At 34.4% G+C, this 25,324-nt stretch overlaps 1 protein-coding gene across 1 annotated transcript in view; it reads right to left on the bottom strand.

Annotated features, from left to right (window-relative positions):
- Positions 1–25,324, bottom strand: part of GCS2alpha (glucosidase 2 subunit alpha) — a 127,282-nt gene that overhangs the window by 82,342 nt on the left and 19,616 nt on the right. Inside the window, exon 5 of the mRNA XM_081725938.1 lies at positions 6,878–7,117. Within this exon, the coding sequence (XP_081582064.1) occupies positions 6,878–7,117 (240 nt within the window). The remainder of the gene's footprint in view (positions 1–6,877; positions 7,118–25,324) is intronic.

The following is a 25,324-nucleotide window of genomic DNA, read 5'->3' as shown; positions in this document are numbered from 1 at the left end:
AAACTATGTGCTTTTAAAATGTTCGAAATGGGTGATAGCATTAATTTCAAGTAATATTGTAAACTTTCGTAATTTTATTCTGTGACCACACAAATAGCATTTTAATTTCGATTCTTTTAATATCAGCAATTAAACGAGTTGAGTTTGTTAATGATCAACTTTCGTATATTACTCTTAAGTAGAGATGCAAGGGCTCGGAAAAAAATCGGCTTTTTTGAAAAAAAAAAAAAAAAAACTCTGTTTTTTCTGATTAGCTTTTTTGCTTGGGAAATTTTGGGCTTTTTTCAAAATTCTGCTTTAAATTGATAAAGCAGACTGTTTCGCTTCTCTATAACACAAAAAGTCATTTAGTTAGTGGTTGATGCTGATAATAATATAAAACCTCGAAAATAAACCATGAATTTCGAAAATATATTTCAAACAATTTTACTTCAACATATTTACATTATGAATTCCAAAGGATTAACCAATGTATATAATAAGAAGTTTTTAACTTCCTATATACAAAAGTAAGCAGAGTTGGCAAGAACCATGGTTGTTTTTGAAAATGCCAAAAACCCGTTTTTGGGGGGATGTTTAAATTAGGCTTTTTTGGTTTAAACCAGGTTTTTTGATTTAGATATTTTGCTTTATGTGTTTATATTACATATTCACAGAAATAAGTTTGTTTCGCCTTGGTGGTGTTATGCAACAGCGGGGTTATGCTGGAAGAAGTCCCATAAGCTTAAAGAAGTCCGGCCAGTAAATTTCTTAAATTGAGAAGCTCCCGCCCTAGCCATCGGGAAAATCCCGTCATTACTTGAAATGTAAAACAATAACGGGAAAATCCTGTTATTGCTTTGAATGTAAAATTTAAAGGTCAACGTATCATAATCAGTACGCTAAAACTGAGGTATTAAATTACAAATTTAGTACGTAGATATCATTGAAAGTCCAATCCAAGCAAATGTTGGAAGCTACGTAGGCAATCGATAAATTTTGCCAATTTCTATCAATATATTTAAGCAATCTTGGCTTCTTTATAAAACAACAGGCATTTAGGCATGCAGAAAATTACAATTTGTTTCGTTTCGTATGTTTAGGCTTAACATCCTTACGTAATACCGAGGTTATCAAGGAGAAGACTTTCGCTTAAAGTGACATCCGAACCGCTACTTGGTTTACGCATGAAAGAAGGGTTGTGGTTCGACCGAGAATTGAACATGGGACACCTTGATTAAAAGGTGAAAGGGAAATAAAACTAATGCAGGTGGTTTGATATGTGGAAACGTCACCATGAAGTTCACACGATTCACATTTTTCGTTCTTTTTATTTTTTTGGTTTAAACCATGGTTATTAAACCTGCAGTTATTAAAAAAAAAAAAGTTGGTGTAAACCAGCCAACCATAAAAGTTAGCACTTCTTTTTAAAAAAAACATAAATAACTAGCAAAATTGTGTGTAGTATTTTTACTTCAAAATATTCCATACCCTCTTTTTGAAACAAAATAAAATTAAAATAAAACATAAGAGAAATATTAGACTGCACATATAGAGCGTTTGGTTCTGTATATTCTTGAAATTCTACAGTTAAGTTTTATATAACCACCATCAGGTTTACCCAATCCTCAAGTTTTCTTAATTTTTAAAAGAGGGATTCAACATATCATTACGGAACTCCCCCCCCCCCCAAAAAAAAAAAAAAAAGGACTACGGAATATATTTAAGTTAAGCTAAATACAAGTGCACAACAAACATGACTGAGTGGTTAGCTTTTGCGCTTCTATCGGGAAGTCCGGAATTCAACCCAGCATTTGACCATTCTGACAAAGCTTTTCTTCATTCCATCTGTGAATGTAGAAATAGTGCGTGTACTGTGAGTTGGCCGACTTCCTTTCTTATTGTTTTTAAATCGTTATTATTACTAATTACCAGCAGTGACGGTTTTGCGAAGATTAGGGGGGCGGTCTTTTGGACTGAAGCCTGTTCCCCAAAGTTACGGAATGTCTGCAACAAACGAAATATTTATTAGTTATGCCTTTACTCATAAACTTTAAGCTCCCGTCAAATAAAAATTACGAATGTTTAGAAAAACTAAAAATTAGTAAGAAAAACCCTTCCCAAAATACTTTTCTAAATCCGCCACTGATTCTCAGTATAAAATGATCCGGAAGATTATTGCTAAACATATAAATGAAACGAAATATTAATTATGCCTATACTCATAAACTTCAAGCACCTCCCAAATAAAATCAGGACTTTTTAGAAAACGAAACAATCAGAGAAACCCCTCCTAAAGTAGTTTTCTTAATCCGTTACTGATTATTTGTATAAATTGGTATTCAAGGTTGTGTCTGGAAAATTATTGCTAAATCACTGCACAGCTACATTATAACAGAAATGTGGAAGTACGGTTTGACGGATATATTGAAAACGTACGCTTTGACGAATATATAGAAAAACGTAAGTTTAACTTTTGCGCTAGAAGCTAGAGTACTAAGTTCTTAGAAATGAAACACGGATGACAAATTGAAATGATCTAAAGAAAGAAAAAAAATGTCGATAGCTCAAAAGTTAAAATAAAGTTAAATAGCCTCTAAAATTGCCCTCAAATACTACATTCTTCATGTTAGCTTTAATTCGTAAAACATGTGCTCCATCCATCTTGATGGTGAATTTCAGAGCGAAAGATCGCATTTAGGTCATGAAATTCTTATCTAACTATAGAATATACTATAAGAAAGCTATTTAGATAGAAAAATCATGAAAATGAAAAAAGCCAAAATTTCCAAAATTCTCGTTTTTTTCCCAAAAAAGCCGGCTTTTTATGTGAAAAAAAACATCGATTCAAAAAAGCCGGCTTTTTTGCATCTCTACTCTTAAGGCTCGGTGGTGAGATATTATTGTTTTAAATGTACATGCCACAACAGAAGATAAGGATGACGATATAAAATACACTTTTTAAAAAAGAAGTATCATGGGTATTCGATCAATTCCCGCGATACCATATGAACATTCTATTAGGGGATTTTAAAGCGAAGGTAGGACAATGGGGTATTTTCAAACCGGTTATAGGGAAAGAAAGTCTGTACAAGGAAAATAACAACGGCTTTAGTTTCGTGAACTCTGGAATATCCAAAAACCTTATCGTGAACAGTACAAAATTTCCACATCGGGACGTTCATAAATACGCATAGACCTCACCAGATGGAAGAACAGTCAAGTTGATCACGTTTAGTAGATAGAAAAAGACAACCTAGCATAATTGATGTTTGCTCTTTCAAAGGACCCGACTGTGGCACTGATCAATATTTGGGAGCAGCGATAACGAGAGAGAGAGAGAGATTATCATTGAATAAAGAGAATATTCAACATCTGAAAACGGAGAGGTTTAGTTTAAAGAAATTAGAGAAGAACCAGGCAAGAGGGAAATATCAGATTGAAGTGTAATAGATTCTCGTTTCTATAAGGTTTCGAGAGCACTAATAATTGAGGATACTTGGATTCAAATTAAGGATATCATTAAAATTCACCAAAAGAAAAATTGGGGCACGCAGAAATACGTAGGAACAAATTATGGTTCGACCAGGAATGCACCAAACTAACGAAGAAGGGATGGGCGAAACTGCGTTGGCTACAAAATCCGAACGATATAACTACACCAAATTTCGTTGACATCAGATGGGAAAGTGTCAAAATGTTTAGGAGAGAAATGCAATTTTTTGAAAGTTTAAATTAATGAACTTGAAGATAATCGTAAAAGAAAAAATTCGAGTCATGTTCAAGGGCATCAACGAATTTAAGAAAGGCTATCAACCTCGCGCGTATATATTAAAGAGAGACGACGGGGCAATTCTTACTGATACAGATAGCATCTTGAATAGATGGGAAGATATCTTTGACGATTTGCTTAGCACGCAGCAGAACCATAAATTTCAGAGCCTAGTCGAACAGAAGTAGAAATTGCTATAAAGAAATTAAAGAAACATAAATCTTCGAGTGTAGATGAAATTCCGGCTGAGTTAATTTTAGCCAGTGGGGAAAATTCTGGAACAAGATACATAAATTCATTCTCCTTATCTGGAACAAAGAGGAATTACCACAACAGTGGAAAGAATCATTGTTCCAATTCACAAGAAAGGCGAACAAGTGGATTGTAATAATTATCGAGGCATTTCTCTTCTGCCAATATCCTATAAAACCAGGGTTGGCAAAAACCATAGTTTTTATTGAAAAAAACTAAAAAGAAACGTTTTTGGTTTAAACCTTTTTTGTTTGTTTGTTTGTTTTTGATTAAACCAGGACTTTTTTGATTTAAATAATTTACTCTAAGCATTTATATCACATATGGACAGGAATAAGTTTGTTTCGCCTTGGTATTATTATGCAACCGGGTCATGCTGGAAGGGGTCACATAAGCTTGAAGCGGAATCCAAACCGCTTCTCGGCTTACATCCGAGAGGAACTGTCCTCTATTTGAACTCGAAACCGGGATTAATTGGCCACACATGCGATACGTCTGCCAACTCACTTACGAAGAACTCCTGATAAAAATACGTTGTTCTGATCTTTACATACTTGTTAATATAATTGTCAAGAGTCATTTCAGAACGACAAAAAGATAAACAGCTGCACAAGTGAAACCATTCCATATGGACAGTCCATACAGAATTACATATGGACAGTTTCAAAATATTGCAGAGTAGAGAAGAAGTAATTTAGTCCAAGTTAGTTCATACGACTTTTATTAGTCCAAGTTAAAGGAATACGACTACTTAATTTGCGTATCACTAAGAAAAGTGAATAAAGATACGAATTATTTGAGTCCACTTTGGCTCTGACCCATTTATACATATATAGATATCAAAGATACTTCTGATTTCAATACATGCCTCTCGTGGGGTTCGTATGAATCCCCCCCTCCCTCCAAAAAAACGTACGGCATTTCGATGTATTTTATCAATAGTCAATAGTAAACATCAATAAAACGAAACAATATTTAGAATTTTTCTTTGATTGCACTTGCATAACCATGTACACACTATAAAAAAATCACACAAGAAACATTCATAAACTTATATGTATATATAAGTTGCTTTTGTAGTATAATCTCTGAGTAATGAATGGGTAATTTAAGTCGGAATATAACACGAATAATATACAGGAGTAAAACGTGATAACCCACAAATGTGTTCATCAAGTTTTTACGAACACTTACACTTTTACGAACATTTTTTTTTTTTTTTTAACCAGCTACCAACCCTGTATAAAACCCTTTCAAATATTTTATTAGCAAGATTGATCCTATACGCGGATGAAATTATTGGAGATTATTAGTATGGATTTAGACTCAATCAATCAACTATGGATCAGATATTTGCCTTTTCTTTCTTCTTGCTCATTCGGTGCCCCCTTAGTATCAGCGCCCGGGGCAACCGCCTCATTCGCCCCGCAACCCGCTAGCTACGGCTCTGGTCATGGGCACAGTCTTGAAGTTCGCCATTGCCGATGAATGTAATGCTGTAATTAGTTTCTTGATATTGTTACTTGATTAAATAAAATGCAATATTTATTATTCACTAAAAAAAAGTACTTACCCTAAAACCATCAAAAATTATCCAACTGTGAATGTTTTGACTAAAGGTTATCGCCTTTCTCAACAGAGATCCTTTCAAAATACTAACGTTGTCTGTGGAACTACATCTCATGGACTATCTACTTTTTAATGTCAGTAGTCTTTCATAAAAAATTCCCTTGCACCCAACTCCTCTTCAGTCAGCTACATAAAGTATAGGTTAATGTTCATCAAGAAGTTTATAAGGAAGGAAAATTTTATAATTATTTCTAAAATTAAGAGTTATAATATTCAGAAGATACCCAACAAGGTTAGTTTTCTGAAACGATCTGTGCTGAGGAAGGCAGTAACTTTTATGCTGAAACGTTCACAGTTGAATAGTTCTGGGTGCTTTTGGGGTAAGGTACTACATAAGGCATTGTACCTTGGGTTGGGATTTTCGGTGCATCCGACAGGTATCTACAGCTAATGTTATTCGAAGAGCGACTGTACAGTAAACTGTGATAAGGGTTCAATACTTACTAAACACTATTTAAGTAGTAAAATAATATTTGCTAAGCTTAAAATTACGTAATTTTTAATTTTCTCGACGATATCTGAGTTAAAAGCTAACAATTAAAACATCGTCTAGAAAATTAAAAAAAAAAATACAATATTATGTTGAGCAAATATTCTTTTATAATGGAATTTGCGTAAAAAATGTGATTTATAACATTGTTATCTGTAAATCTTAACTTTTATATATGACTTTTGCACAAAAAGTTTCAGATCTAAACCAGAATACTTATTATGATTTTATATACATTTTCTATCACAACTAAACCATTACACTTCATGATATTGTTTAATGATATCTCAAAGAAGTATTCTGATTATTTCTCTATTTGAAGACCATGAAAACAAAACGAATATAGGAATGTATAATGAGTGTGTAATATTTCAAGTTCTCATTACAACGTGAATTTGCAGATCCTTCGGTAAAATCATTTGTAGATCGCCTGTACCCAAGAAGGATAAAATTAAGGAAATAAACGCAATTCGGTCTGTCCAGCCTACGTGACCTATTGTTTTCTTTGGAATCTTTCCACCGCATTTGAGTAGAGTCAATTGGTTTTGTAAGGCTGGATATCTAACTGAGCAATATCAAAAGGTTGAGATTAAGGATTTGCCTCGTAATTAGAGGTTGCGGTTGAGTCACAATAAGAAAAACCGTCACTTCTAGTGGATATCACTTATCATTGGAATTTTACGTATTAGGAGTACAAACCTTAACGCATTTTTAATATATTTAATAATTGTATTCATTCAATGAAACTAACTTACTTGGTAGATCTTAACGCGAATGAATCGGCGTGTTCGGGTATTCCATAAACGTGTTCTGCCCCTACGAAAGAGAAATCCATTCCTACTGAAGTAGGACCATTAGGCTTCGAGTCATGATGAGACTTAAAATTCTCTTCCCATGCGCCTGGATCCTCCTGCTCCTCTTCTACAGGCTGGCCTTCCTGCTCTCCTTCTGCTGCTTGTTCCCCTGCGCCTTCTGCTTCTTGGGCTGCTTCATTTCTGAAATGTAAAACATGGAAATATAAAATAAAAATAAGCACGAAATAATTTTTAAGAAATGACTTCTCTATATTAATGAAAGGAGCAAACAACCAATTTACACTTATTTTTACCCACCAAATCCTCTATAGGCGCGAACTGAATAATACACAAAGAGTGAAAAGGTGCATGACTGGATCGGGACTCGAACCCAGGATCTTCGCCGTACCGTGCCGATGCGTTAATCACTACACTGCCCAGTCCACGGAGCAGGACGTTTGGGCGCGAGACGTTTCGGCGCAAAGCAGTCCACGATGAGTGCCTCGGCGTGGTTGTTCGTTCTTGACTGGTCATTGCGAGCTCAGTCATACTGACATAGTGTTGTAAAAAAACGGTTTTTTTTTCTGTGAAGTTTTTTTTCAATAAAAAACATCGTTCTTTTTCATGTTTTTTTTCAAATGTCTGTTTTTTTTCTGGCAGCTATTATTTATCGATGTATGTTGAAGATTATTGAAATAATCAATAGAACTCGAGTCGAAGCCCTCGTAAATTACAAATCGTTTGTTTCCTTGTACATATACGAGCAAAATCGTGTGATTATTCCTTTCGGACCCAGCTCATATTTGGAGTTTTCCTACTTTGTCAGTTAGTGACGTATTCCTCAAAAACCATTTACCCTATTGATATGGTTAAGACCTTGTTTTTTAGAAAAGGAATGTGGCTATTTTTTGGTGTACGTTACATTGCAGTGTTGCGAGCGAGTGGGAAATTACTGAGGGAAATGTAGGGGTGAAAATTTACAAAAAATCCCTAACCGAAATTCAAGATTTTTTGTATCTAACACCACTGTTGCCATATGGGTCTAAGTCACCTAAAAAGATTCTTTGGTGCGTTGACAAGGTACAGTGAAAACCTGAAGTCGTTGGCTTCCATTCAAAGAGAGAAAGAAAAATATCTGTTTCCATACACATGAAATTTTGACACTTTTTACACCTCAAAAGCAAAAATCAACAGATATGCCGACGCTACAGCTTCTCTAATTATCCTATTGGAAACTTTTTATGGTGTGTTCTGTAGGCTAAAGAGAAGGCTTTCAGGTAGTTGTACATTTGTTCCAACGTAGCGAGCAAGAGGGAAATAATAGAGAGGAAAGGGAAATTTGCCGAATTTTTCACTTAAAATCGGGAATTAATTGTTTTGACTGGAAACATTGCCATAAAACATACGTAAACTATCTGAAAGTAAACCTTGATACCCTAAGAATGTATTCTACAAGTATCATTGCGATATCTAACAAAGTAAACATGAAATTAAAAAAAAAAATCTCATTCTAAATTAGAAATGCATAATTTTCTTACCATTTACAGAACATGGTAAGCCACAACTGTACTTCCCCTAATTATTCTACCCTAATTATTAAAACTTTTTATGGTGCGCTGTGTCGGCTAAGGACGAGGCTTTCAGACAGTGGTACGTTTGTTCGAATGTAGCCAACAAGAGGGAAATAATAGAGACAAAAAGGAAATTTTTCCAAAATTTCCTCCTAAAATCGGAAATTAAAATTTTCTGTAGCTGGCAACAGTGCTAGCAGACACACACAAACTATCTTAAAAGAAGCTTTGGTATCCCTATTATATACCATACAAATATTGTGACGATATCTAATAAAGTAAGCAGATCATTAAAAAATATTTCAGTCTACCTAAAAAAATCAATTATCTTTCCACTTAGAGAACAAGGTCTACTGTAAACCTCAACTGTACTTCCCCTAACTATCGTATTGAAACTTTCTATAGTGCGTTGTGAAGGGCAAAGACAAGACTTTCAGATACTGGTACTTTTGTTCCTATGTAGTCAACAAGAGGGATATAATAGACAAAACACGTAATTTTCCCCTAACATCTTGAATTAAAATTTTCCGTAGCTGGCAACACTGCTACCAGACAGACGAAAACTATCTTAAAATAATCACTGGTACATTACTAATATATCCTACAAGTATCATGGCGATATTTAAGAAACAATGCTTTTAATTACCATAAATATATTTCGATAAACAGAAAAGTAGGGAAAATCAAGAGTTAGAACCTAAATCCGAATTTTTCGTGCGTTCCCTAATTACTCCACTGTAACGATATGTACCCGAGTTTGTTCAGTAAGAACAAATGTTCGACTGGCGTAAGTTGACTTGCATTGGGACGTATAGGTAGGTTTATAACAAAAATTTCGAATTTTTTGCCCAAATTTTAGGAGATTTTAATTTCCGTAGTTGGTAACACTGCGCGCAAGTCCATCCAATTGATGTCAACAATTAGGTATCCATCCGACGTATCTACCTGACAAGTCTTAAGGAGGTCTCTCTACAACGAATGAAGCTATAGGGGAAAAGTAATAAAGAAAATTCGAAAATTCTTGAATTTTTGACGGGTGAAATTTGAGAAGGAAATTCGACACACAGAAGAAGAGGAAACTAAAATGATAAACTATGGACCAACCATATTTGGCAAAAAAATATATACCGATATCTTAATTAGTGACCATACAGGAGCGGATACGCGTATGTGCCACTTTGGCCATGTGGGTCCGAAAGGGTTACGAGTGTACATTTAATTACATTTTTTTGACTACTAACTTGGGTTGTTGTAGTAATTACAGTCTTGACTAATAATAATATCGTTGTTGTAAACAATCATAATCTCTCCTTTTTACATCTTAGTTCCAATACTGATGCTGAGAAATGCAGGGTGTTTCAAAATGAATATCGGAGAATTAAGTCTTCGTAGTACTTATTACATTTTACGCACAATTATAAACAATACATCAAATAAAAGAACACCTCAAACAGTTTTTGCTTCAAGTGTTCGATGTGAGCTTCATTCGTCACATGGCACACATTGAGTCAATAGGTGAGAAAGGCCCATAAACTTTCCGCCATATGGCACAAAACATTCAATTCATACAGACGGTTGCACTGTAACTACAGATTCAGTCTTTGCAAAATTAAAATACACAAAGCTTTCTGGTCTCTAGTCTCCATTTTTGCTACTTGTTCTTTCTAACGGCAGACAGAGGAAACAATGCATGGCATGCGTGTGTACAAAACTGTTTGAGTTGCTCTTTCATTTGATAATACTTATAATTGTTAAGTTAATTGTAATAGTTTCAAACCTTAATATTCATTTTGAAACACCCTGCATTACTTCAAATTATGTCATCCTATATTCATGTCTTGTACATTCATGTCCAAAATTATTGTTCCATGTCTATAAATATGTTGTTCTAGGAATATAATTTGATAACGAATCTGCCTGGTATTTCTTATAATGTTAGTATGTGTATAATCGGCAAAGACATGTATGTGGAAAATTTCATGTCAAAACAGCAGTAAATAAGAACAATAAAACGAAAATGAAACTTTCCTGTCCATTTAGCAACATTTTCTTTTACTCTTTCTCATTTTCGTATTTATAATTCTTTTCCTTTGAAATTTACCATAAATATACATTTTCAGATTATACACACAGCATCAGTATTAAAAGTACCCTGCAAAATCATTATCAAATTATATTCTTACAAGAAGACAGTTATAGATATGCGGCAATCATTTTGGACATGAGTGTACATATCATCGGGCCTGCCCTAGGCAATTTGTCGCCCGCGCAATGATGTAATTTGCCGCCTCCCTCTTTCTCCAAAAAGAACAAATCTTAAAAGTCACGATTTAAAGTATGCTACTCCAGCATGAACAACGAAAGGGAGGGAAACTACACCCGCACTCAGAAAGGCTTATATACTTACTACAAATACAATATTGTTGTGTCTGTTTTTTTCTTTAAATATTAATCTATTATGTTAGTGAAAGACAAAGCAAATACATCTGAAAGATGGTGATCCATTTTATAGAATTCAATATCGAGTTTCAATCTCAACATATCAGTTTGCAATTATAGTGCAAGTAGCTCTTTTACCTTTATTTCTTGATTTTCCTTCTACATCTGTTATTTTATTTTTTTTTTTTTAAAGTGTTTCCACCTTCAATGATAATGATCCTATTTGCGACAAAGACAAGAGAACCTCTGCTAACTAACCAAAGGGGGCAGGCATTCGAGAATTGAGTTCCTGTATTTGACAGCAATCAAGCAGTTTATTCTGGGATTTATTTTACAATTTGCTTTAGCACTGATCATGAGACTTAAACTAATGAGACCTAAACATAATTTATGAATGTAGCATTCAAATAGAAGGTCAGCTTAGTAAATTTAGCTACCATGATCATGAAGTCTGTCTCCAACAAGAAATATTTATTTTAAATAAAATACTTATGACAGATATTGCAGCCCTGTGGAAATGCACGTGTCGCACATATGATAGAGCCAGCAATGCATATCATATATCAAGTCGACAAATTATTTATATATGAAAAATATTAGTAGGCAAATTAGTTTTAGTTTTTACCTTTAGACAAGTTATTTGCGTTTTATACTGTTCGTTATATTATTTTCGTACTTATTAAAGGCCTACTTTCACGAAAAAAAAAAAAAAAAATGTTCATTTCTACTTTTATTTCTTTGTTGATAGTAGGTACACTACTCATATAAATTGTAAACTATTTGTACCGTATCAGTTTCTAGTGTTTAATTTATGTTGCATTTTATGGTAATTACACCTACATAAAAATACTTCAGACTTAAATGACGTAAGATACATTACAAATGACTATTTGAAAAAAAAAAAAAAACGAAATTTAGAAAAAAAACGAGACGCAATGTTTTTTTCTGAAAAAAAAAAAACGTACATTTCTGAAAAAAAAAACGAACGGTTTTTTTTCTATTTACAACACTATACTGACATACAGATTCCATGTCCTTATTGGAAATAATGCTGTTCTGCTTATGCCGCCCAATCGTATCGTTCCTGTACGTTAGATGTATTATAAAAGACAGAAATTTGTTTTGGGGTGTCACAGGCTGCCTATAGTAAATTTTATTTGGCCTATTCTTCCTATTTCAATTTATAGCTAGTACCTATAAGTGTCTTGTTTTTATGAAATCTGAAATAACTTTCTATTAATACAATAGAGCAGCGTTTCCCAACCGGTGTGCCGCGGCACAGTGGTGTGCCGCGAATGGATCGCTGGTGTGCCGCGAGGAAATCTAAACAAAATTATTAATTCTATAGCAATCAAATTGCAAGACATAGAGAAAAAGGTATATTTGTATTTCATATTATACTATGAATCTAAAATTTAAAGTTTCATACTGTGTTACTTTTCTGTAGAACATTTTTAATTTTCTGTAGAACATTTTTCTGCACATTTCTAATTTTGAAAAAAAGTATTTGTTATCATTGTTATTAGCATTATTGGTTCTTTATTGTTACAGACTATTTCCTAACTTGAAATTTATAATATTATTCAATCATTCCGACAAAGTAAACATGCATAAGAATTACCTACATTTGTGTTTTAAAAGTAAAAGAAATTTGTTTGTTCGTTCGTTATTTAGTGATCCTCCTCCTTAGTGAAAGGTTGGATACAGTTTTCGAAAAAGAAAGTGCATTTTTAACAACTTGAGCCCTATATCTGATTGCAATTGTTTTCTATTTTTAGATTAAAATGAAAAATAAGCATAATGATTTACCACGGGGAAAAACCAGTGATCGAGCTTTCGTCTCTGCGCGAAGGATGTCAGTAATCAGAAAAAAATTACTACAGTATTTTATATTTTCAAATAATAATAATAATAATAATAATAATAATAATAATAATAATAATAATAATAATAATAATAATAATAATAATAATAATAATAATAATAATGTGTGCCGCGAGAATTCAAGTTACCCTGAAGTGTGCCGTAAGTTGAAAAAGGTTGGGAAACGCTGCAATAGAGTATTAATTATCCGGTCTAATGGGTAGATCAAATAACAAAAAAGCATTCAATAAATACTTACATAGTAATTTATGAACCACCCATAGTATTAAAAACACCATTTTTATTCCAAAACTAGCTCTTATTCGTTTCTTCTGACCTCTTGGTACAGTCCAGTACTTAATAAACACTTCTTATGTTTTGTACCACGCATTTTAAAAATTTATTATAGAAAATGAAAATATGTACAGTATTGTACACATTTTAAGATAAATTTAATAATGTCTGACAAAAAATCAAGTACACAGTGTAGTATGAATATATAGTCACATCTAAACATTGACGAAAAACGTACGTCTTTATACAATGTCTTATTTTATTAAAAGGAAATATTATTTTAAAACTAAGCCGTATAGTATGGAGACCGGATAGTCAATAGTTTGCTGCAGTTCCCATTTCTATTCAGCTGGTAGAGACAAGTTGTGCATGATGTGCAGAAACTTCACTGTGTTCAAGATGTTATTTTTAGTTTTGCAACATTATTTGTGGAAGTTTTTCGAAATTTCCATTGCCTATTTTCATATTTTAGTGTCTAAACATCCGGGCTGTAGTTATGTAATACACAATAACATATGTAGGTAGGTAAACCAATTTGGATAAAAGGTTCTGTACCCAAACGGCCGCGTCCAAATGTCATGGACCCCCAGTCCACTCCCAGACTGGGCAGCGTAGTGGCTAACGCATCGACACGGTACGGCGAAGATCCTGGGTTCGAGTCCCGATCCAGTCATGCACTTTTTCACTCTCTGTGTATTAATGTTTTCTCTAGTCTACAAAATTTAAACTATTAATTTCTACAACAGCAAACGCATGCATCCTTCTACTCACGAATACTTCTGCCAACAGCATTAGCCACCATCTTCAAAAACACTCACCCTGCACTGGTAGCTATTACGTTTTTTTTAGGTATCTATTCTATATTTTGGTTCGTTCTCGGAATATACTCACAAAACGTCTCCTCTGAAGATAGAATACAATAGTTAAACATTAGTTTTGTTAATTTGTCCTGTAACAAAATAAAATAATAACAACATTGTGTATAAATAACACTAAGGTTGCAATTGTGTCCATTTACACTTAGGTTTGTTTTATTATGGAACAAAATCACTGTACACTAACACTTCTCACTAAAAGAAACTTTATCGCTTGAGTATATTTTATTACATCTGTATTTTTATGTACAAAATTTCGTTGAAATTAATTGAAGTAATTTTTTCCTACGTTTCCGTTGCAGAAAACAATCACTGAGCTAATTAGAGAATTCAATGTCTGTGTAAATCACAGTTACCGTAAGTTGATGCAAAACTTACATAATTCTTTCAAAACACTAACTTAAAATACGTACAAAGACTAGGAATAAAACTATATTTTCTCTTAAATGGTCCTTCCTTTGGTCAATCATTCTGTGATCCAATCTCCAGTGTCTAAATTCAGTTTAGGGTTTTTGGTCCTAATCAAGTATGATTCAAGCACATTCCTCTCTCTGTATTGTTGAAATACGGATATAGCACGTTTACTTCGACGATGTTGTGTCCGGATTCCTGTAAACTGGAAGAGGTTCCTCCCCTCTTGCGTCTTTGATGTGTTCTTTCACCCTCGTCAATGTATTTATTTTTGTCGTTTCAATGTAGGTTTCTGTGCTAGAACATGATGCGGAGTAGATTCTAGGTAAAGACAATTTATCTCTATACTAATTTCTGTATTCAGAAAGAGTGTTTTTAATTTTTAACGGAATTAGGAGCGAGTTTTGAGGACTACAATCCTTAATACAAAAATTATTACAGATAAATTGTCTTTATCTTGAATGTAGTCCGCACTGTTTTTGTTTGGGCTGTTAAGACATTTACAGGAAACCAGGCAATATCAACGAAGTAGAAGTGTATATCCGTGCTCCAACGGAGCTCAGATGGAACGATATAATTACTGACTAAAGAAAGAACTATTTAAGAGAAAACCAAGTTTTAATCTTATTCTTTTGTACTATGTTAAGTTAGTATTTAAAGAATTATATGAAGTTTTTGCATCAATATCTGTCAACAGCAGTTTGCACACACATCGAATTCTGCAATTCGCTCAGTGATCGTTTTCTGCAACGAAAACACAGGAAAAATTATTACAATTAACCACAACGAAATTCTGTACACCGAAACACTGACGTAATAAAATGAACCGAAGCGACCACGTTTTTGGCAATTAGAAGTGTTAATATAAATTATCTCAAGTCTTGAGATTAAATGGACACAATTCCAACCTTGTGTTAACGTACATAGCTTTTATTTTTAATTTATTTTGTTAGCAGGACAAAGCAACAGTAATAATATTTAACCAGTGTATTCTCTGTTACACATTAAAAAAAATGCACCACTGGGCTGGGACTCGATCTTCGGCGTACCGTGCCGATGCGTTAACCACTATGCTGCCCAACCTGCTCCTTGCACAGTTATATGTTCTCTCACTCTTGAAGTCGGTGTTCATTTACTCAGACAACATGGTTTGTACCACAACTACTACTGCGCTTGGAGAACCCAGTGCCTATATTGAGAACATCTAAAGGTTGAATTATAACATTATAGTAAATTCTGACGGTTGAATTGAAGAGTATTCTAGCTTCAGAAGTTACGGTATTATGAACATGGTCCTAGAACGGACCAAAATATTGAGAATACATTTCTAAACAAAACGTAATAGCTGCGGGTGCCAGGTGAGTGATTATTTTTATTGAATATATATTCAAGGGCATCAACTCGAGATTACACCATCTCCTTCATTTTCTGACACTTTTCTCAAAGTATTTGGCATCACTAAACATTTTTATGTGACTTATTTAACGATGTTACTTAAAATGACTTTATTTGCAGTCCGTATGTTTTTATATAGCTTCTTCACTTCATGTTAACAGAATATAATTTTAAACACATTATTTCCAGCGTCACCTGAATGTTAATTTTAACAGTAAGTTGTTATGATACCGTATTTTGATATTGAAGACAATTCCTATAATACTGTATTTTAAAAAATCCTGAAGTCTCTTTCTCAAATCTCTCTTGGTTAAATGAGGAATATGAGTTAATATTCTAAATGCAACAGGATAAAACTTTTGTTCAGGAGTTACTTGAAAATTTAAGGTCATTACATAATGTAATCAATATTTCTGGTTGAAAGCCACAATAAATGACATATGTTATCTGTGTTCTCAGCTATTAGGATTTAGTCATCACAATCTCTTTTCAATTTATAGAAGTTTCCTTTAGCCCTGCTATAGAAAGATGTTATCCTTCGAAAATACGTGACTGCCAAATATAGTGAAACCTTTGAACGACTGCCTTTTTATTCCCGCGTAATGTCCCGCGTAAAAAAATTACCCGCGTAATGTCCGCACCCTAAAAATCACAGCTTAAAAATCTAAGTTACGTCTTGTGGTATTTCTAATACGATACCAATTTTCGTACTTCTGGCACCAGACACTCTATTTAAAAATTTAGAATAAATTATACAAAATAATTGTGGATTATTTTATTTTGTGTAAAATATAATTTTAAGCTAAATAAAATAATTTATATACTAGCTACATATTCTTTATGGATTTTGAGTCAATCCCTTGAATCCAACCTTAATAATAATTGAGTACCGCTAGTATATGACATATAATAATATCTATAACAAAAACATGATTCTTTCTTTCTTTCTTTAAAAAAAAAAGAAAAAAATTTTTTTTCGTATTTCTGGCACCAGATACACTATTTAAAAGATAAATTTTCCTTTACATTCTCGCGCAGGTGTCCGTGGGTCATAACGTTGGCGCCAGAAATCCGGTCAGCAGACGGGAGATAAGAACGAAGTGCAGTCCAAACAGGTTTTCTGCGCACCTGCATCTTGGATTTCGAGGAAATGTTCGCTTTGCAACGACATTCCTTCCCTCCTCTAATGAATCGCGTATTTCAAGCTGTTTTTATTCATACAGTGCCGATCGACTGTCTTGCTAGTAAGTGGCGTGCGTAGAATAAGGTGTGGGGATGTACACAGCTATACAGCGACTTTTAAATTAAAAGTCGTTGAATTTGTGCAAGAAAATGGAGAAAGATCTGCAGCAAGAGAATTTAAGGTGAATGAAAAATGTGTGCGCAACTGGTGCAAGCAATGCGACGAACTGACAACAAACAAAAACAGACGCGCGTTTCGTGGTGGAAAGTGCAAGTTTCCGAACATCTAGCAAAAAGTGATTTCGTATGTTCGTGATATGAGTGCGCAGAGCTGTTCGGTGACGCGGGAAATGTGTCAAATAAAAGCTCTTGCTGCAGCACGAGAAGAAATTCCTACTTCGCAATTCAAGGCAAGTGAAGGCTGGATGCGAAGAATGATGAAGAGGAATGGGTTTTCCTTTCTCCAGCGTACAACAATTTGTCAAAAAATGCCTAGCGATTACGAAATGAAGTTAATGGAATTTCAACGCTTCGTAATCGCAAAGCGCAAAGCTAATCATATATTTGGCCTCGCAAATTGCAAATGTCGATCACACACACGTTTATTTTGATGCGCCGGATAATTACAAATTAAATGATCGCGGGGCGAAGTCTGTACCAATTCGCACGTGTGGATCCGAAAAGCAACCCGCTACCGTTAAATGGGTGGATGCATGACACTTTAATTTAGGATTGGTTACAGTGTGTGTGGTGTAAGCGACCTGGCTCACTGTTACGGCTACGTTCTCTTCTTGTTTTGGATAGCATCAAAGGACATCTCACAAACACAGTGAAGCAACATCTTAAAACTTCGAGATCTGATCTTGCTGTAATTCCATGAAGCCTAACATCAGTTCTCCAGCCCTTGATGTTTCCGTCAACAAGCCATTTAAGATTGCATTCAGGTGCAGCTACCGTGATTAGATGGCTTCTGGTGGAGGGGGTACAAAGGCAACTGGAAGTTTAAGAAACGCGTCAATCTCGGAAGTTTATGCATGGATTTTTGCTTCGTGGAAATGCATATCCAGTGATCTCATTGTTAAAAGTTTTAAGGTAACTGATATATCAAAAGCACTTCATGGATCAAAAGCCGATCTCGTTTGGGAAGATAAAGTGAACGAAGAAAACACCGATAATGACTCGGACTTTACCGACAGTTCGTCAGATGACGAGTGAAAAAAAAAGAAGGAAGAAAAGTGCCGGAACTGCTTGTGTATTAACATTTGTTTCTTTCGAGTGGAAAAAACTGCTTACAAGTAATTTTAATATTTTTACATTTATGATTGTGTTGTGTTTGTGACTTGACATTAAGTGCGTGCTGACGTGGTTGAAAATTATGTTCGAGGAGAAAATAAAAGGTAAGATTTAAATAATTTGTTTATTGATTTTAAATGCCATAAATCTGTTTCAATTAGTGGTCCTCATTTGCTTTTCATTTAATTATTTACCGATATTATGTAGGAAGTTCAAAATGAAATTTACTTCGAAAAAAATTTGACTGAAAATTGTGCTTTTTTTTTTTTTTTTTTTTTTTTTTTTTTTTTTTTTTGAACGACCCGCGTAATGTCCGCACCTGCATTTTGACACCGCGATTTTAGTAAAAAAAAAATAATTACGCGAGCGTATACAGTAAATATATTCCTTTTTTTTCTGGTAGGGTTCCGTAATATGTTGAATTCGTCTTGTGAAAAATTCAGAAATCTTGAGGCCTGAGGAAACCGTGATGGTGGTTATATAAAATTTAACTGTAGAATTTCAAGAAAATACAGAACCACCCAAAACAAATCTCTAGATGTGCAGCCTTTAAGTATATTATATAAATGTGAGTATTTCTCTTTTATTTTGTTTCAGAAAGAGGGTATAGAATAGTTTCAAAAAGAGGGTATACAATATTTTGAAGTAAAAATTCTACATACAATTTTGCTAGTTATTTGTGTACCTTTTTTATTTAAAAAAAAAGAAGTACTTACTTTTATATATACGAGAGGTTAAAAAATTCTTATTATATACATTGGTTAATCCTTTGAAATTTATAATGTAAATATGTTAAGAATTAAAATTTTTTGAAATATCTTTTCGAAATTCGTGGTTTATTTTGGAGGTTTTATATTATTATCTGCATCTACCACTAATTGAATGAGTTTTTGTGTTATAGAGAAGCGAAACAAAATCTGCTTTATCAATTTAAAGCAGAATTTTGAAAAAAGCCCAAAATTTCCCAAGTAGAAAAAACAGGGTTTTTTCCCAAAAAAAAGACTTTTTTTTTTCGAGCTCTTGCATCTCTAACATCACACGTTGGATTACTGCAAGAAGCAGACGACGGATCACCTGTAACATTTACAAATCACATAACGACATGGGAGCAGCAGCGCCACGACGCCCGAAGCACATGTATAATGAAGAGGATTCTACGGACAGGCACCATTGGTCTCGATTGGTCTCCCCTCCTCTAGCTTGCCTGGAGCTCTAGAAGATACCCAACCTCAAAGCTTCTAGTCTGCTTTCCTTCCACCTCCCTTAGCTTGCTTAGAGCTCTGACTCCTTACCCCTCACTGCTTGCTTCGGAGCATTAGGGGTTTCCCAAACCACTCTACCTAGCTTGCGCGGAGCACTGTAGAGATTCAGTCGTAAGGCTGTAAGGTCTTGCGCTACCTTTTCTCTACCTTGCATTAGAGAAAGTTATATTTAACTTTCATGGAACTTTAACAGGAGCTGTAAAACCCTCTGGTTACACAACTGAATAATAATAATAATAATAATAATAATAATAATAATAATAATAATAATAATAATAATAATAATAATAATACAGAAGAATAAGAAGGAGGGGAGGAATTAGGTATCAGGATTTTGAATTCTATAAAACACGTTAATAAGCACGATGCCCTAGAGCTACATAAATCATTTGACTTAAATTCAGTATATATTTCAAATATAAGCTAATTTCAAGGAAAGAAGACTGCAATCAAGCAATTTCGTATCACTGTAAATAATACCATACATAGTCAGCTGTTATCTAAGTAAACAAGTTGTATAACATACATAAAATAATAAATTGAACTTACTTCATTGAAGTAAATAACAAGTATCAGCACACCAACTATAAAGAACCGTTCAAGTTCTGCTGGAATAGTAAAATAATGAACAGAAATAGTGTGTTGAATGCAAAACCAGGCCAAATACTATAACAACATTGACTTTTAACGCGTGCATACAAAATGCAATATAAATTAAATCTATACAATCTAGAAATTAAAACAGTGCTGCATATGGTCTCATTCCAAGCAGCATACTGCCAGACATGCATACATTAAACAACAAGCATACCAGAAAAAGTTGAATTAAATTATACTTTTATCTGAGTCGATACCTTCTTTGTAATCTACTTCTTATATACAAATATCTTTGTCTAATTTTCTGGCCTGCTTTTGCATACAATGCATCCATTCTTCTTCTATGCCTGACAGGATTTACATTTAGTTTCTTCCTGAAAACAGCAGGATCGATAGTGTGAGATTCACATTAAGTATGTATGTCAAAATGAATTTTAAACATACTCAAAATACAATCTAAGTTCTATTTTTGGTTTCTGTCACATTAGACGAGATTAATACTAGTGCTAATAAAATGAAACAGTTCATGACCAGTAATATGCCTTAGTATTATTTGCGTCGTTTCAGAACTCTTTTGTACCCTGGGTTCCTAACGCCATTGGACCATTTCTTACATTTTGGACACTGCAAAGTCCAAAAACCTGTCTGATAGAATAGTTCCATTTCGGAGGTTTCTGACCTATTTCATTCTCTGATAAGTTTTTATTGGTCGATACATGGATGAGTATAAGGGCTTATGCTTTTCACACTGATGCCCCCCCCCCCCTATCAAATTTCGGGAGAGGTATACTGGCTGAACACTAAATTTAGGAAATATTAAAAAATGTTATATATATTATAACAATTTAGGAAATGTTATATATATTGGTCAATATTTTCTAGGACTCAAATATATATTTCTGTAAATTCGGTTGGTCCTACTTATTCTCTATATGAGTAAAAAATTGCCAAAAATATACGTAATCAATGTATATTACCACGTGGTCGGTTGTTGACTTAGTTCACCCTCTTTCGTGAGGCATTATTACAATACAGGATAAATTCAAAGCCTCATTCTCTTAAATACAACACAGGTATCATGATGCACACACACTTGAATTTCGCGAGGGATACTCAGAACTACCCCTTAAATTTGAGAATTGTCAAACAGTAAAAACGTTACTGTTCCCTAGGAGGTATACATATATATCTGTAAATTTGGTTGGTTCACACTGTACCCTTCCGTGGAAAAGAGGTCAAAAAGTGTAAGCAAGCTAAGGTCCATTAAGGTGAGGCTTTATTCCAACACATGGTCATACGGATGAGTCAATTGGTTTCTTCTCTTGAATAGGGCATAGGTACCATGATGTAACCACTTGAAATTCCAAAAGGTATATATTGGTCCACAAAGGTGAGAAAGTGAATCAAAATTAGAGTGTGAAACATTCCTACTAGACTTATAATTTGCTGAAGAGATAAAAAGATTCAGTTGCTCGTGCTACCTTATTTAATGGAGAAGAAATGAAATGGAATGAAATCTTTAAGTTTTACATCTCACGGTTTTGCCGGCTAGGCTAAAGGAGATGGTGATGATGAGAAAAACGGTGGAATGAAGAAAGCGGGAAGAAACGGGAGAACACCAGAAAACCCACGCACACGGTGTTTGTCCACCACAAAGCTCACTTGGCGCGAGCTGAGATCGAACTAAGGACTCCATGCACCAGAGGTGAACGCTCTACTACTACTAAGCCACCGCGGCCCCTTAATTAAGAAGAAAAAGTTCGGTTATGCCAACTATTAATGAAACATCGTCGAGCATTAGTACGTTTTCCTGGGTTGTGTAATAAGTTTCAATAGTGTCTGGAAGTAGATATAAGTGAAAAAGTTTGTAAACAGAACGCTGCAGCCTAGTTGTTGCGCACCTAATCCTACATTTCCCCACTCCCTTCTCCGCGACGATGATGTTTTGCAGTGTTGCAATCTGGAGGGAGCGGAATGGTCTAAGGATTTTCTACGACATTTGAGTGTAAATGCTGTATATTGACTGCACTAAATTTTTAATGCATTTTAATATTTTCTCTTTGAATATTAAATGAATTAAGTATGATTAGGGGTATTCCTTACCAACGTAATATATGAATTAAAAGGTGGAAAAGTTCGCAATGAATCTTAATGAAAAATAAATAAATAAATGATAACAGAAATCACCTTCTAAATGTTTTCCATTTCTCCTTCAGTTTCACTCTCCCACTCATCTGAGTCTGTATCGGCCAATGAATCTGAGTCTGTATCGGTTTCACCAAATCTAATTATCAGTTCATCTACACGCTCACCCATAAGCCCGTCTCTTTCAAAGTAAGAATCTTCAATTTTTTCACGTGTTCACAACATTTTACCCATTTCTGTGGTGAATATTCATTAAATAACTTTCTTTTCATCCAGTGAATCGGAAATGCATTGCCTTGCTTTGCTCTTGATCCCCCCCCCCCACAAGTTCAATAGGATTTAAGTCTGCATGGTAAAGTGGAAGTCTTATTATAGTGTGCCTCGTGTTTATAAATTTCTTGTCAATCGCGTGTTGTTTCACATAAGGTACATTTTGAATTCTTAAGAAAAATTGTCTTTTGTTCATTCTCCACAATGTATTTACTCTATTCTCCGCTTCAATTTCGGTTTCGTATATAGGTTTGTCTGTCGCTGATAGCCACTGTATCATGTCGCTTTTAAGTGAAGACATAGATAGTCTTTTATTGATTTGAACATTGTGATAACTGGCATTATCAACGACAACAACGCTGTTTTTGGGAAGATTAGGAAGTAGTTTTTCACCGATCCATTTTGAAAAATTTCTACTGTTCATGTCATCATGATAATCTCCACTTTTTTGCTTAGATTTGAAGAATAATAGAGCATTATCAACAAACCCAAATTCCCCTCCTGCATGGACAATAATAAGACGTGGCCCTTTTCCAACAGTTTCTGTTGCACCTATTTCACTCTTACTTTGCCAACACGCCGGTACTGAATGTGATGCGTGAATGTAGGTTTCATCTCAGGCCGGGCCCGTGAATTAATAATGTGAGGCCCGACTCGAGTTAGAAATATGTGAGACCCGACTCGAGTTAGCATTTAGGCCCGACCCAAGGGCGCCGATTTCTCTGTAAAGTTGGGGGGGTGGCATTCAGCTGCAGAAGGTATATATATGAGGATTTTAAGACAAATTGCATTCAAATTATGCCAAATAATGTATATTCATAAATACAATAGGGGGCCCACATGACCTTTGGGACCTCGAACGTATAATTAGGGTGATAATTAAGTCAAATAGTTTAATTGCAACTATGCCAAATATTTTGATCCGCACTTCTGGAAGAGGAACTAGCTGAAATAAAAGAAATCGTTGAACAAAGTTTTCTCTACTAGTTATCAGTTGTTCTAGTTTTTTTTTTTTTTTTTTTTTTTTTTTTTTTTTTTTTTTTTTTTTTTTTTTTTTTTAACAAGTTGTATCTTCGGCCTTGGAAGTTGAATAATTATTCATTCTTACTCAGAAGGATGGGGGGCGCAAAATGTTAAACATTATAACACTTGAGACATAGTTTGTACTAACAATAGACTGAAAGCAGCTTATTTGTTGTCTTATATTGACAAAAATACTTTTGTCAACTCGTCTCATTGAAGTAAGACAGAAATATTTCCCTTTCAGAAAGATGCGCCCCCCGTTCTGTAAATGCCCCTGGTTCAGTATCGTAATGTTCTAGTAGGCTCGGCTGTCAGTTCAGTCTTTAATGTGGAATCCAGAAAATTAAGTCATTCGCCTTTTGGTTTCTCTTCGTTATAAAGCTTAATAACGAACATACGCAGAATATACTACCGTAGAATACGAAGAGCTACCACCGCAACGCATTTTCAAAAGCGGGATTAAATGAAATGGACCACTGATATGAGAATTACGAGTCGATACTGTAGGTATAAGGCTACACGGTAATATTTGTCATTTATTTTAGCAGGTGATATTTGTTGAAGCATAAGTTTGCTGAGTTAGTATCACTGGTACTTTCAAGGCCAGATCAGTGGATGGAAGAGTAGTGGGGAGGGTGGTGGAATACGAAGTGCTCCGCAGCGATCTGCGCATCTTGGTTTGAAACTTGTCGAGTTATACTAATGAGTCAATAGATGCAAGAACATATGATATTTCGCAGAAATACAAGGTATACACGAAGAAATACATAAAATTATTGCAGTTAAGTGTTATAAAGCCTAAATCATGTCTTCTTTTACTATTACATGTTGTGTTGAAGAAAAACGGATCTCTACTACGTATCGTGACAAACTGTCCTGATTTGAAGGTTTATATTAAAAATCCAGCTTTACGCGCTAAGAGACTTCATATTTATTTGCTAAGTTGAACTATAAAGTGGTGCTGGCTCGTTAGACATTCTCAGTTTTTACCAGCAATGTGGAGTAACACAAGAATCGATGCCATACCTTGCGCTTTTTGTTTGAACGAAATTTATGAGTATACGAGGATGGCTTTTCATGACTTTTTTTTTTTTTTTTTTTTACAATCGTCCTCCCTCCCCCCCCCCCTTAAGGATATTTTCTACAAAAATGAATTCTAACGTATTAAGACTTGCTAATGGTATATTGATTTATGAAATATAAACAAAATAGTTAGAACTATTGCAGAAGAAATCTCAAACTTTAGTTTTCAGCTTCTAAATTACCCCTGCTTAAGGAGTAGGAGGAAAATTCGAAAACCTCTTTTAGAAACTGTGGACTATTTTAGAAAGCCATTAAGTTTAAAATTCGGTCTGGAATGAACAGACGGACAGACATCCAAAAATAACTTTGATATATGGGCCATGAAACGTGGTAATTCGCTGATATCTTCAACTCGATTATTTTCACGAATACCATATTTCTTCTCTCCTACAGACGCTTGAAAGTTAAAATAAAGAGAATTATATTAGCATATAAAAGAATAGGATCAGACGTACAAAGAGTGTGGAAACTAAACTGATAATAAGTAAAATATAAAAATTTCTACGTTATTGAATTCACATCTATAGAGTATATGATGTGCACAAGAATCGGTTGTTTCCCCTTCCATTAATATTTACACTAAGATTGTATTGACGAAGAAACACCAAGTCACTCTAACAAAACATTCGTCTTTTACTTTTGAAATGTATTCAACTTCTCGTTTCGCCTTTCTGAGATCTTTCTTTCCATCTGGTCCAATACAAG

This window comes from Thermobia domestica, chromosome 9 (assembly GCF_964235325.1).
Source record: "Thermobia domestica chromosome 9, izTheDome1.hap1.1, whole genome shotgun sequence".
NCBI classification, from domain to species: Eukaryota; Metazoa; Arthropoda; class Insecta; order Zygentoma; family Lepismatidae; genus Thermobia; species Thermobia domestica.
This window is presented reverse-complemented; position numbering and strand designations above follow the sequence as displayed.